At 39.5% G+C, this 13248-nt stretch overlaps 1 protein-coding gene across 7 annotated transcripts in view; it reads right to left on the bottom strand.

Moving 5' to 3' along the window:
- Window positions 1-12334, bottom strand: part of si:zfos-2326c3.2 (misshapen-like kinase 1) — a 62025-nt gene extending 49691 nt beyond the window's left edge. For all 7 annotated transcript variants that reach the window (XR_008606248.1, XM_055034141.1, XM_055034144.1 and 4 more), the window contains exons 1-2: window positions 12138-12334; window positions 11591-11656 (exon numbers count right to left, since the gene is read on the bottom strand). Coding sequence is in view for 6 of the 7 variants with exons in the window: in XM_055034141.1 (XP_054890116.1) it covers window positions 11591-11656; window positions 12138-12194 (123 nt within the window). In the remaining variant the exon portion in view is untranslated. The remainder of the gene's footprint in view (window positions 1-11590; window positions 11657-12137) is intronic.
- Window positions 12335-13248: the final 914 nt, after the last annotated feature.

The following is a 13248-nucleotide window of genomic DNA, read 5'->3' as shown; positions in this document are numbered from 1 at the left end:
AAAAAGGAGAGCAAAACACATATTTCTTCAGATCTCAGTGTAAAAATATTCCCAATGACTCGGTGTGTACCATGTATTGTGCTTCATGATAATCCAAAACATTGTTACACTGCCAACATGGACGCTTAGGGAATTAAAATAATTATTTTTGGAGCTAAAATATAGCCTCAAATTCATATACTTACTGACTAAAGGGGCTCAGCTTTAACTGTCGTTGTGTAGCAGTTTCAGATTTACATGTAAAGTGAATTACAAAGAAAATTGTATTATTAATCACTGAGACAGAGTAGCGCATATGAAATAAAACTGAATTAAATGGAGAAAGCATTGAATGCTCCTGTGACTGCATGGCGGTGACTGAGACGTCACATCAACTGGATAACAGAGGGGGAAGCAGAACCACTGATCTCATGTCAGCACGGAGGAACCTGCCCTTTGGCCTGGATGCAAGCAGGGGATCACTGGGAACTGATTCAGGTGTTGCATCTCCCACAGCAAGTCAGCCAGAGAATGCTGTAACTGGATGTCTGACAGATTGACACAGGTTTCGACAAGGGAGCGATTTGGGGGACCTGGCTGGTCACTGGAAGACTTCAAAATGACTCAGCTGGCTGCAGACATAGATATCTATGTGTGGATGTTGAAGGCTCACACACGGGAGCTGTTTCAGATCACATCAGACATAAGGAAGCAGGATGTCACTAACACTGAACTGCACTGCCTGGGTGAGTCCCCTTAAGAGGTCATACTATAAAGTATCTAGCATGATAATGCCAGGAATAAAATGAGGAAAAATGGCTCTGTAACACCTAGCATTGGGCCTAGAACTTGTTCTAGATATTCCATTTCTTAGCGGATAATATGATCTAAACCCAGTATTGGTCTGCATATTTACCAAACTATACCCGAATCAGATAAATTCCTATGGAGTGCTAATGTTTCTAGTCAGCAGTAGAGTAGTGTTACTGTGCAGAAATGTATTTTGTTAAATAAAGAATTAAAACTCTCCTATTTATCTTGTACGAAGAGTTGAAGAAGACACGCTGGAGAAACTAGCAGTAGCATTGGGACTGTTTTTCGTTCACCCAGAAAGGCCTATGACAACCTCTATACATGAAATTATCAGACTGGTCATTTAAACAAAGTCATCTGGAAACAATATGCTCAGTTTTTGACTCATTTTGTGCAAACATGAATGGAAAAAATCTGTGACCAGAATCTGACAACTGGCTGGTCAGAAATTCCAACGTCTGACCAGTGAATGCACCACACCTAAACACTATCAAGTTTTAATTAGGCCGCTACCACATTTTATTGGCTGTTGCTTATTTCATCCTACACACTTGCCAAAAAAAAGCACAACTTGAACATGTCATGCAAATCCAAAAGAAAAGTGATGATCTGACAAGCTTCACATTAATACTGCTTATAATAAAACTTGGTGAAGCAGTAAATTCAAAACAGACAGTTCCCCCAACCTAAAAAAACTCCCTCTCATCACAGTCATCCCTGTTTGGTGTTGAATGAGAAATCACTTACGAGGCCCACTGACCCCTGGGTGTGTTCTGGCCTCCATTCAGTCCCCAGGCGGAGGACACTGTCCCCATAACGGCGAAGGATTACGCCGTGGAGGCAGCCACTGGCCTGACTGTGATAAATAAAGACATGCCCTTCCTATTCAGCCAGACTCAGCCATGTCTGCTCGCTGCCACCGCAGCTGACACAGACTTTAAGTGTCCTCCTCTCAGCCAAGTCTCTGATTAACAACACGACTCAGACGCACACTCGGTAAAATGGCTCTCCATCGAATTAATTGGAGACAGTTTCTCGCTCTCCGACACTGAAATCCTGCAAATCACACATGCAGAGTTGCGCACACACACTGCGGTAGCCTGCACACCGTTGAATTAAGACACAATTATGTTTCCTCTTGCTTCCCGTCGTTATTCACATGCGCATACAAGATGGCAGAATGAGGTAACACAGTGAAGAGAGCATTGGTGAAAAGGTTACTACAACATATTCCCACATAATGCTAATTAGATACAAGATGTCTCCAGTGAACAGACCCCAAATGAGAGAAACTCCTGCCATTTCTGTCTGGAAGTTTTAATATTCTGTCTTACAGCTAACTGGATGCAAATCTCTGTCTCAGCCTTCCTCTGATCTGGCCTGCTTCATGCCTGTCTGTTATTTAGCTACATAATGTGTACTGCGTGCCCTGATGGACCGACTGACTTATCGACTGCTCTCTGCTAACATGAAGCTTTCTAAAGAGTCCTTGCTTGCTTGTAATGCTCCGTGTGTACTTGCTCATCCGTCTCTGTGATAAATGTGACTTCTAGACCTTTGGAGTGAGGATATTTTTCATTGCGAAACGGAGCATTAGAGGCTCCTCGGACTTCGTCTTGGAGTTCAAGTAGAATTTTTATTTGCTCTTCTATCCCCCCTTTGTCATACAACTGACTATTCACCAGGATTGTTCTGCATAGCTTTCTCAACAGGTTGTCAAGGTGAGAGGTCTACTGTAGATTAGCTTTCCAACTAAAGGTAGTTTCATTCATCATTAATGAACAAATGCCAAGGGCAGCTTGGTTTATAGATGTGACATGGTAGATGAAGCAACAGCTGACATTATGGCAATCATGTCTGAGGTGGAAGATGGGAAAGTGGCGTTTGGACCAACTCAACTTCCAATTTCTGGGAATTTTATATGCTAGATTGTGGATGAAGTTTTGTCTCACAGCTAACGAGATGCAAATCTCTCTGTCTCAGAGAGCCTGGAAATAGAAACAAGTTTCTTATCCAGTCCCAGAAAATAGTCAAATCAAATTCCAAACCTTCCCATACTTTTCAAGATTGTGTCTGAGACCTTCTGTTTGCACAGCATGCCATGTGTAAATTGCAAAAAAGGCTGCAGAAAAGAGCAAAACTCTCATGTGAAAATAAAAAGGTGAGCAGAAAAACATCTAATACCAAGTGGGTGATTCTCTAAATTTGGTATATTTTGGGGTCTCAGGTTATTTAAAAATATATCACAAAAAATTGTGTTTCTGAACACTGCGTCTGTTGAAGGACTCTTTGAAACTCCAAGAAAATATGTTTTCCCACTTTATGCACAAAATTATGAACATTATTATGAATTTCTTTGTTTCTTAGTTTGCCTTAAATTTAAACCAGTAACGGAACAATTTGATTCCTCTATGAGTATAACTCTATGACATAATTAAACTAATTCTTCTAGTTCCTTTGTAATCACCTGTCCCTTGATTAAAATACCTAAATGTAAGTATATTTCAATTCGATTCTGAATCATAATAATTAGACTGATAAGTAGAATATGGCAACTTGATGTAAAAGTGTTCTTCATAATTCTTTTAGATTATCATTTGCAGAAATGATTTTTGAAGCCACTTCTTCGTCCACTTCACAATTACATACTCCTTGGAGTTGGCTTATCCCATAGATCCCTCCAGAAACCCTTCTAAGGTTGCGGTTGTAACATGGCAAAAATGGGAAAAAGTCAGCACATTTAATAATTGTTTTGGCATTTGAAAGTATAGTAAGAAGGTCATTTACCTCTATAGGACTTCTATGAATTCTTGTTGCAAATTTACCCAGGAGCAATCCCTGCCAACCATACCGCCAAACCCCATGAGGGAGAGCAGGAGGAGGGGAGCCAGCTCTCTTCCCTGCTCGTTTTCATCGGCCTCTTTCCACCGTTTCCTTCCTTTAGTGCTTGCTGTCTCTCTGCCTTTCACCTTTGCCTTTCTTCCTCTCCCCCTGCTATCACTTTCCTCCCCATTTTTCTCCCATTGTCTCTCCCTTTCTTCATCTCCAACAACCACAAACACTGCCCAGACTACGTCTCCCTTTGCGTCCCAAACACAGCTGCTCGGTTTTGAAACCCAGATGTCATTTTAAACCTGTAGGTATTTTGAAACAGCAGAACTGCACACGTTTTTATCTCTGCACTGCATGAATATTTGGGCCTTTCGGTGTGTAGGAACATAAATTACAACTGTTACTGACAAAGTTGGGTTGCAAAATAGGCCGTTGGCTAGAAACAAAAGGAAAAAGGTAAAAAAAAAAAAACAGTTCTGCAAGCACAACGGAGCATGAGTAAAACGAGGCAGATGATACGTGGATGTGAGGAAGAGGAAGTGTTAGTGATTCACTCTGGAAATGGTATTGAAACCAGCTGTTGGAGAGGTTTTGAGGCTGCGTCAACGTAGTTTGAGGCCTAAGTGAAACCGTTCAAGCCACGGCTTTGACCTTTCAAAGAGCGACATAATCTCGCCCCAAAAATGATGAATGCCGCTGGTGTTTTTTTTTTTTTTTTTTGATGGCTCTCATTTACACAGATGAGGTCATTTAACGATGCATGGCAATTACACAACCTGGAGTTATTTTAGTTTGCTTCTGCCGTGCTAACTATAAAGGCATTTCTTAAGATCAGAGCTGCGAGTTCAAAGCTTTACTGGCTGTTGTCATTTTCTTCCCACTTAAACCTTCTCTGTCTCTCACACATACACTTACACACAAACACGCATGTGCACACACACACAAAGATGACTCTATAACCATCCCTTTGCAGGGAAGTTCCTTTTGCAAACACAGAAACGCCCTGTTTCTGGATGTGTGTGATGCTGCTGTGTATGCAGTGAGTAAGAGTTTCATGCAAAATGTATTATAAATGTCTGATGCACCATTGCAACAAGATACATACTTAGGCTGAAACTCTTTCTCCTGAGGCAGCAAGGCTGCAGATGGATTCCAAGCAGCATGTGATTACTACAGCATATAATACATGCATTATGAGATTGAAAACATTCTCATGCCTGACGGTCCTAAAAAAAATAAAAAAATAAAAAACCCATCTGTTCCAGATTAGTCATTTTCTGATGATGTACTAATAAACGTTCTTAAGCAGAGGTAAGGTATCCAAGATGTTTGTAGAAGAAGTCCAGACAGCAGATAATCTGTGTAATAAAGGCGTGTTTTAATACCAGGAGGATATTAGGGCTCGGAGGAACTTTATCTGCACTTCCCCTTCAGAAACCTGAGTAGTCCAGGGTTTTGCTTCTCGTTTCAGGTTCCCTCTAGTTTCAAGTCTGCCAAAAACTACATTGGGTGGAGTGCTGCAGCTCTAAACGTCAGTAGCAGTTGAAAACCAAGTTTCAATATGATGCAGCAACAACAACAAAAATGTTTTCTTGAATCATCTTTGCTCTGGAAAAGGAGAGATGTTGTCTATTTCAAAAGTCCCCTAAGTCTCACATTTGTACTAGACATGCATCACTGTGAGGAAAATTTATATATAAAAAAAAGAATTCCACCTCTGTCAATGTGCGACTTTTTATTTTGGGACGGCTGCTGACGTCGTGAATTTTAATTTCATTCTTTCTGTAGCCAGTCTCTTGAAACAAGGGGAGGGGAATATGGTCTTAAAATTTTATTGTGGTATTTTGTAGTACTATTGTGATCAATGTCATGATAAAAAAGCTATTGATGTTTTTTTAGGTAACTGTATACCGGTGACTGCATTACACAACATTTATAGGACCATAAACAGATATTGTTCTTGGGAAAAAAAAGCCTAATTTACCACAGGCTTCTCCAGAACATCACTTCCTGAAAAAAAAAAGTGTAATTTATTTAACTAGCCTGGCCTTAATAACTGCCTCATTTTTAAAAATTTATTGATAATGAATTATGCTCTTGTGGAACTAACCGTGGAAAAAATAGCAAAAATAAGATTTTCATTGCTACTGTCAGTTTTATTGTTTTTTATTTATTAAGAGAAGAATAAATTAATAAATGCACATTTTTGTCATAATAAGACATTTTTCACAATAAATGACAAACGACACTATATGCCCACACTTACTTGAAACCATATGTGGCTGATTATCAAGTGAGAATTACACATTCACCAGCTTCAGATTGGAATCTTATTCTGATCAATGAATACACGTCAGCTACTAGGTCATGCTAATATCACCACTCTTCAGTGTGAAAGTTGAATCACACGTTTATAGCAGATGGTTCAACATACTGGACATCCCTCTCCATGTTGTTGTCTTATCAGAGTGAGACTTGTCCCAGTTCTTCCTGTACCTCACCATCCTTACACCTTTTGGCATTGTGAGATCAAGGATTCCCTGTGTGGCGACATGTCTAGCCTCTGTCCTTACAAAGCCGTCCTTCAGGGGGGTTCGGTTATTCAAGAACGATTACACACAAACAAACCATGGAGTAAATGTGAAACAGATTGAAGCTGAGATGTTACAACCTTTCCTTTGAAATCCAACTTGATATTATGAGAACCCAACGCTGTCGCCTGACTGATTATTTAGTTCATGGTTGAGTTGAAGATGAACTCCACCCACCTGATATGCATGGCTAATCTTATCTCCACCAACTCTTGAGTCTTCTGTCTCTAATGTTTGGGTCTTGCACCTTTTGTTATCTGCCTGCCTATGCAGCAAGTCATGAAGAAAAATATTTAATTCATTGTTATGTTAATCTCGTCCACAATGTCTCAGTACCAGTATGTGGCATACGGTCCAACTGTTGTTTCTTTGTAACAACAGTTACTGTTCTCAGTTACCTTTGTGGGCCATAAAATGTCCAAGTTTTTGAAGCTCTTGGGGAATTTCTTCTTACACACTGCCTGCTTTTATTTTTCCACCAAATTTGATTTGGTCTGTGAAAACCACCTAGCCATAGGGAAGGTTGTTGTCTTTAAGCTAGGTAATTGTGACTTAAGGAATGTGGATGGTAATTTGTCAATTTAGGTTGTCTGTGTCTACATTTAACAGACAACTTATCAAAAAACTCCTTCTAAAATCCATTTTTTCCCCCCATACCAACAGCCTATCATAAAGACACAATACATTCCCATTTCTTTATTGGAATCCATAAAAATACCAAAGATAATCAAATTTGCAAGAAGTAAAAATGTCTATTTCCCAAAAAGGGGCGACTCCCAATGAACTGCAAGCTGAAACATTGGCATAGAGTTGATGATCAGCTAAAGTTAAAGCCGTTATGGATTCACTTGACTTTTATTTTTTTGTGTGTGTGTTTTTGTGGCTCTGAAGAAAGTATCTTCTGCTGACAAGAAAACCTGGTTTTCTTGCCAGCTCTCTCACTCCTCATGTCAAGCTCTTTCTGGAGAAAAGAACAAACACTGAACTTCAACTTGTCCTTGATCATCTGACGTGTTTCAAAAAAATGGTCTTACACAGCATTTAAAAGTACAGATTAGAATGTGCAGAGTAAATATCCTTGACGATTGAAACATTGAGTGCCTAACTTAAGAAGCCCTGTACAAATGTAGTTCACTGTTCATCTTCTTTGCTGCTCCTCCTGGCCAATTACCTATTTTACATGGCAATTACTGATTACATTTTTTAAAAATCATATTTATTTATAACGGTTATTGTAATTTAGATGGGAGAAGTCACAGGGCACTGCTTTGATGCAATATTTGTTAGGTTAAAGTATTACAGAAGTCATTGACTCAAACTCTGCTTTCTAATAAAATATTTGGTAAGTTGGTTTGCAGTGATTCAGACTCACTCACTTCGGAATGACAGATGCTTGAAACTAAAAACAAAACTGATAATCAGACCTACTTTCTGAGTAATTTGGATGGTGATCATTTTGACCACTTTCGAACACTGATAGATCAGTGAAATTTTCTTCCCAAATGCTCAGTTGATCTGAGTACATCTGAAAGCAATAGAAATAAGAAAAAGGGTAAGATACCCTGCTCTGACGAAGCAGAACACTGCGAATTCAACAGTCCTAATCGTACCTTGATACAAAAGCACACACAAAAAGATGAAAGTAGCTTTGTTGAACAATATGCTCAGCTCAAGGATAGTAGTGGAAGAATGGCCAAAGTGTGAATTGATCACAATTGATGACACAACAGCCATTATGCTTCTGTCTAAAACTTTTGGAAAGATAATTGAACTGTCGCATTTATCACAGGAGGCTAACAAAGGAAAAAAATAAATGTACAACTAAAAATGTTTGCCTACTTCAAAATGCCAATCCTTAAAATACTTTCTAGAAGTCTTTTGTTAAAGTTTGATTCCATGCAGGACACATTAAATGAATGAGATGTGAAACAACAAGACTAAAAACATCAATTATTTTAGTTTCAAATTTGGAAAACCAGTTAATTATCAAAACGCATTAGGCTACTTTTCTTTAAACATAGGTAAATATGTTTAAAGGTGAAGTAGAGATATGTGATTGGCAGGTTCTCTGTAATGTATATTTAACGTTATTGGAAAGATAATGTTTAATATACAATATACATTAATATACATACACAGATAATGTGTGTCCCACACATGCAGTGTGGAACTTTAAACACTTCAGCGGAAGCGTTTAGTCTCAGTTTGACCTGGAGTTCCTGCTTATCTCATGCTACTACCCATTAAAAGAAAACATACAATTATGATGTGCAGATAAACAGAGGAAAACCCCAGATGCTTGGTCAGCATCTCCTGCGCTCACATCAGTTCAAACTATGTGCTTTTGTATGTCCCTGGGTGTGTGCGTGTGTGTGTGCATGTATCAGGTATTGTTCTTCAGACTCTATTCTTGTCCTGGTTTCCCCTGTTGGAACTCACCCGGTCACTCCAACAGGTCCCATGAGTCCATACAATGACAAATAATGTCAGTCCTGCACTGCTGCATTTTATATCGCTGCAGTGCAATCTCAAACTGAAAATTATTGAAAATCATTTAATTAATCTGAGCCCATTTAGTTGGCTAGGGGGGAAGAAGGGGAATCTTTGTTAGGAAACGATAATTTTGACAAAAAAAAGAAAACCCTACTGGTGCAATAATGGGTACCCATGGCAACTGGACATTGCTTAGGCTTCTCCTTTAACATTTCACAAGATGGGAGAATACAGACGGAGTGACCCGGCACTGTTCTAGTTGCATATTCTCTCTATCTGGAAGTTTAATGTCTTGAGGGTAACGGTCAGTGAAGAGTCCGCATTATCTTTTTTTTTTTAAATATCCTATTGTTAATAAGAGATTGTGATGCTGTGAACTGCTAACAATATTCCTAGGATCATAGGAAGTGAAACAGACACACAGCATCACAGATCTTCCACCATATTTAACAAGCTCTGTGATACATATACCCGTTATTAGGACTGATCCTAACAGTGAGTTTTGGAGATTTTATTGATAATCTAACTGCAGACACATTTTTAAAGGGGCAGTATCATGTAAAAATGTTTCGCTTTTCATCGTGTTATTATGAGATTCCCTTCTCAAAACATACCTGGAGTGTTGCTTTGATTTTTTTCACGTATATTTAAGAAATGTTTTGAACTCCCATGCCAACCATTCAGATGTCCTGAACAACTGGGTGGACCAAGTTCCACCTTCAAGGACAAAGCTCCTCAGAGCTGCAGTTTTCAAGCATTCTGGCTTCCACCTAACTTCCCCTGCTTTTCCCCCACATTCAGCTCCTTCAGACTAGCCAGCAGCAATTGGCAATCACCTGGTGGAACTGTGCATCTGCTGAGATCATGATAGGAGCTATTCCTCAGTGAAACGCTGGTTGTTAAAGGGTTAATAGAGGAGCCATATTGTGATGACTTCCTGTAGGCAGTATTTCAGAAAGATCTAGAGCTTCTTAAAGAGGCAGAGACCCAATTTCAAGGTGGTAAATTAGGAAGTAAAATTTCTTTGAAATCATACTTGATACATCATTTTTAATAACCAAGATTAACAGTTACTAGATTATGCTATAAAATGACTCTGTGTCTGCAAAAACACAAAACTACCCCTTTAATAAGATTTCAACCATTAAATCAGCGCTAGCAAATGAAAGGATATTCATAATCCAAGTAGCAGAAACACTAAATATAGTGCTGTTAACTTTATGGAGCTTTGAGGCATTAAAGCTATTGCTAAAAATTCAACCTCTATGACAAAGTTCATCATTCATCCATATAAGGTGTTTTTTTGCCCTTTAGTCAGTAAATGTGTCATATGTTGAAGCTGAGTGAGTGATTTCAAGCAGTGTTCCTCGCTGTCCTGCACATCTTTTGCAACATTTCCTCTTTCAGGAAACCGAGTGGCAATTGAGTCGCACACACCCACCAACGGCCTGACAGATTTTCCCGTACAGAAAAGGGCACCTCTGAAGAAAGCTCTTTCAGAGGCTGGCCTCCAGATACACTTCTCAGCAGACAAACACACAAACTTAAGTCCTGGTCGTGTCTCTGTTGCACCATCCATCGTGAACTCAGCAGGATTTCAGTTGGTAAAAAGTGAAACGAAAAAAAGTTCACGAAAGAGTAGTCACACACACACACCTCTGTGGTGTTGCTGCAACAACCAGCTGCAAGAGTCTAAAAGTGACTAAACACCTCTTACCACAAACCCCGACCCACATATAGACAAACAGATAATGTGATAAGGAAGTACACTCCACCCAGTGCCTTTTAAAGATGCTGTGCATGCACATGTGTTTGTGTGTGTGTGTGAGAGAGAGGATCTGTGTGCTCTGACCAACAGGATATTCCAGTAAGAAGACATTTCTGCTTCTTCTTCTTTTGCTAAATGGAAGTAACTGCCCTAAGTTTTGATATGCACAACGACAAGTGATACACTTAGAAATTTGCACGCAATGCAACACAGATGGAGACAGTTCCTTGCGAGAATATTCATTCGTCTGGACCTTTTCCGCAAACAATGTATTTTCTTTGGGTTTGATGTGACAGAAAACTCACATTTCAGTGGATTTCAGTCTCTTTTAGTCTCTGTAAACATAAATAAAAGTACACCAGTGGGCGATTATTTCACCGCACTTTAAACAGCAAAACAATTACTCCAATTATCCCAAAATCTGGACTTTCCTTTTGGGAGAAAAGAAACCCAACTGTTCCCGGCTGAAGATCATGATAGAAACTGGGGTGGATATTATTTCTTTTGCAAAGATTAATGCGAGAAATATCCTAAAGGCTTTACTTGCTCCCCCAACAGGCAAAGCATTATTATTTCTTACTTATTATAGGGTTTTTTTTTTTTAATACGCCAGTACCGGTGATAACAAAGTCAGGTTAAAGAGTCTCTTTGGCAAAATGGTTGGAAGCATAATGGCAACATGGTATGGTTAGTATGTTAACACATACTAATTCACCAGAATTCCTTCACCACTTCCTGTCATCATGCCAACAACTTCGGTTAATAAAGTAACAAGTCACGGAAAAAGGTTAGAACATTTTTTTGGACACTTAAACTAGTCTGAAACAACGGAAGTGCAAAAAAAAAAATATCTTAGCCGTTTTTTTTTTTAATGTTTGTATTTTTTAAGTATCGTCATCAATGTTTTCCAATAACGCATAATCAGCAAGACATATTTTCACTTCTTCTGTCAACTTTAAAGGTATTTCAACTCAAAATGGGGGAAACCCTGGTACTGTGTGCTGGTTTGACTAACAAGGTGAAATGGAAAAATTCCAATATGATCCAAAAAGGAGCAGTGTTTGCGAGAGTTGAAGGGTGTGCGAAAACTTCATGTGGAAGAAGGTCAACTCACCTTGTATACCTGCCCGTAGGTCCCATTGCCAACCACCTCAACCAGCTCGAAGATGCCTGCTGGATCCTACAGAGAAAGTGAAGAAAAAAAGACAGTAGGAGGGAGTTTAAAGTGTAATGTCTCGTTAAAAAAAAAAAGCTGCTGACTTTACTGGAGAAGAGTAGGAAACGATGCTGCTTTTCAACCGACACAACAAGTTGTCTCGACTTGGGCAACTTGTCAGCTTCTTCAGCCCAACAAAGACAAAATCCCGAGTAAACACAGAAAGTTCCCCCAAACAGGACACAGGGCAGACAGTGAACATGAAGTTACAGATAAGGCACACACTGTCCACACTCTCCCTGAGAGGTACCATTATTCAACAACTTCCACGCTCTGTGCCCACAGTTGGACCACATCAGTTATCACAACATTTGACTGCTCGGTTCGTGCTGTTTGAGGCTGCATTTACTGTCACAGTAAACACCCACCACGTCTCACTGTTTACTCAAGCGCTGCATTGGAAAACAGAAGAGAGGAAAACAAGAAGACGTGTTTTAAAACTTACTCTTAAAGCCGCGAGGTCTATACTGTCCAGGCTTCGCGTGGTGTTTTCTCGCGACATTGCTGTCGGTGTTTTTTTTTTTTTTTCGTTTTTTTTTGTCAGCGGGTCGATGTTTGTTTTAAAGACATGGACGGTGCGACTTTCTCTCCCCTAACGGTGCCAACTAACGGCTTTTTCCTCCCCTCGTCTCCATTCTGAAGTTTGGCTGAGAGAGTCAAGCTGAGGAGTCGAGAAACAAGCTGCTTCCGGTACGACCTGCCGAAGTAAAAGTCCGACTGCGAGCCATACGTACATTTATATTTGTTCTTCATACGTGAATAGACAGAAAGTGACTCATAAACGTCCACAATCTATGTTTTTCAGATCGAAAATTCTTTTTGCGCACAATATTCATCTTTACGACATACCTTTGTGCGCGGTTCCGATGTGCTTTCTTGTACTTTCTTAACTTAATTTTGCAAGCTACTTGCACGAGCTTCCGGTTAAGCCTGTGGCTTTTTACTGTTTTTAAATGGTTCCTGTGTTTTGCTTCTGAAAGTTTCCTTTTTCCTTCCGTTTTTATGAATAAACTGACAAAACAATAATAATAATAGTAATAATAATAATAATAATATTTGGGCAAATAGTCAAATATCTGATCACACAACAAGCAAGCAAATTCTAAACTTTGTTGCTGTCACTTTTGAACACTGGCATGTAAAACACTTTGGAAATCACAAATGAATCTATCTATCTATCTATCTATCTATCTATCTATCTATCTATCTATCTATCTATCTGTCTGTCTGTCTGTCTGTCTGTCTGTCTGTCTGTCTGTCTGTCTGTCTGTCTGTCTGTCTGTCTGTCTGTCTGTCTGTCTGTCTGCCTGCATTAACCTGAACACACGATCCTCTCCTTGAAGCAAGGTGATGGCAACATTATGCTGGGGGGAGGCTGTTCTTCGGCCCAGTACTGCCGATGGAACGACAGATGAAGCTAAATACACTGCAATCTTGAGGTAAACTTGTTAGATTCGATATTTCTTGGACCCATTGGGCCTAAGTTATTTCATGAAGATGGCTGCATTACACTTAAAACTCTAGAATCTTGAGACATGATTCATAAGACTTGCAGC

Source organism: Poeciliopsis prolifica, unplaced genomic scaffold (assembly GCF_027474105.1).
Source record: "Poeciliopsis prolifica strain line A6 unplaced genomic scaffold, Auburn_PproV2 SCAFFOLD009, whole genome shotgun sequence".
NCBI lineage: Eukaryota > Metazoa > Chordata > Actinopteri > Cyprinodontiformes > Poeciliidae > Poeciliopsis > Poeciliopsis prolifica.
This window is presented reverse-complemented; position numbering and strand designations above follow the sequence as displayed.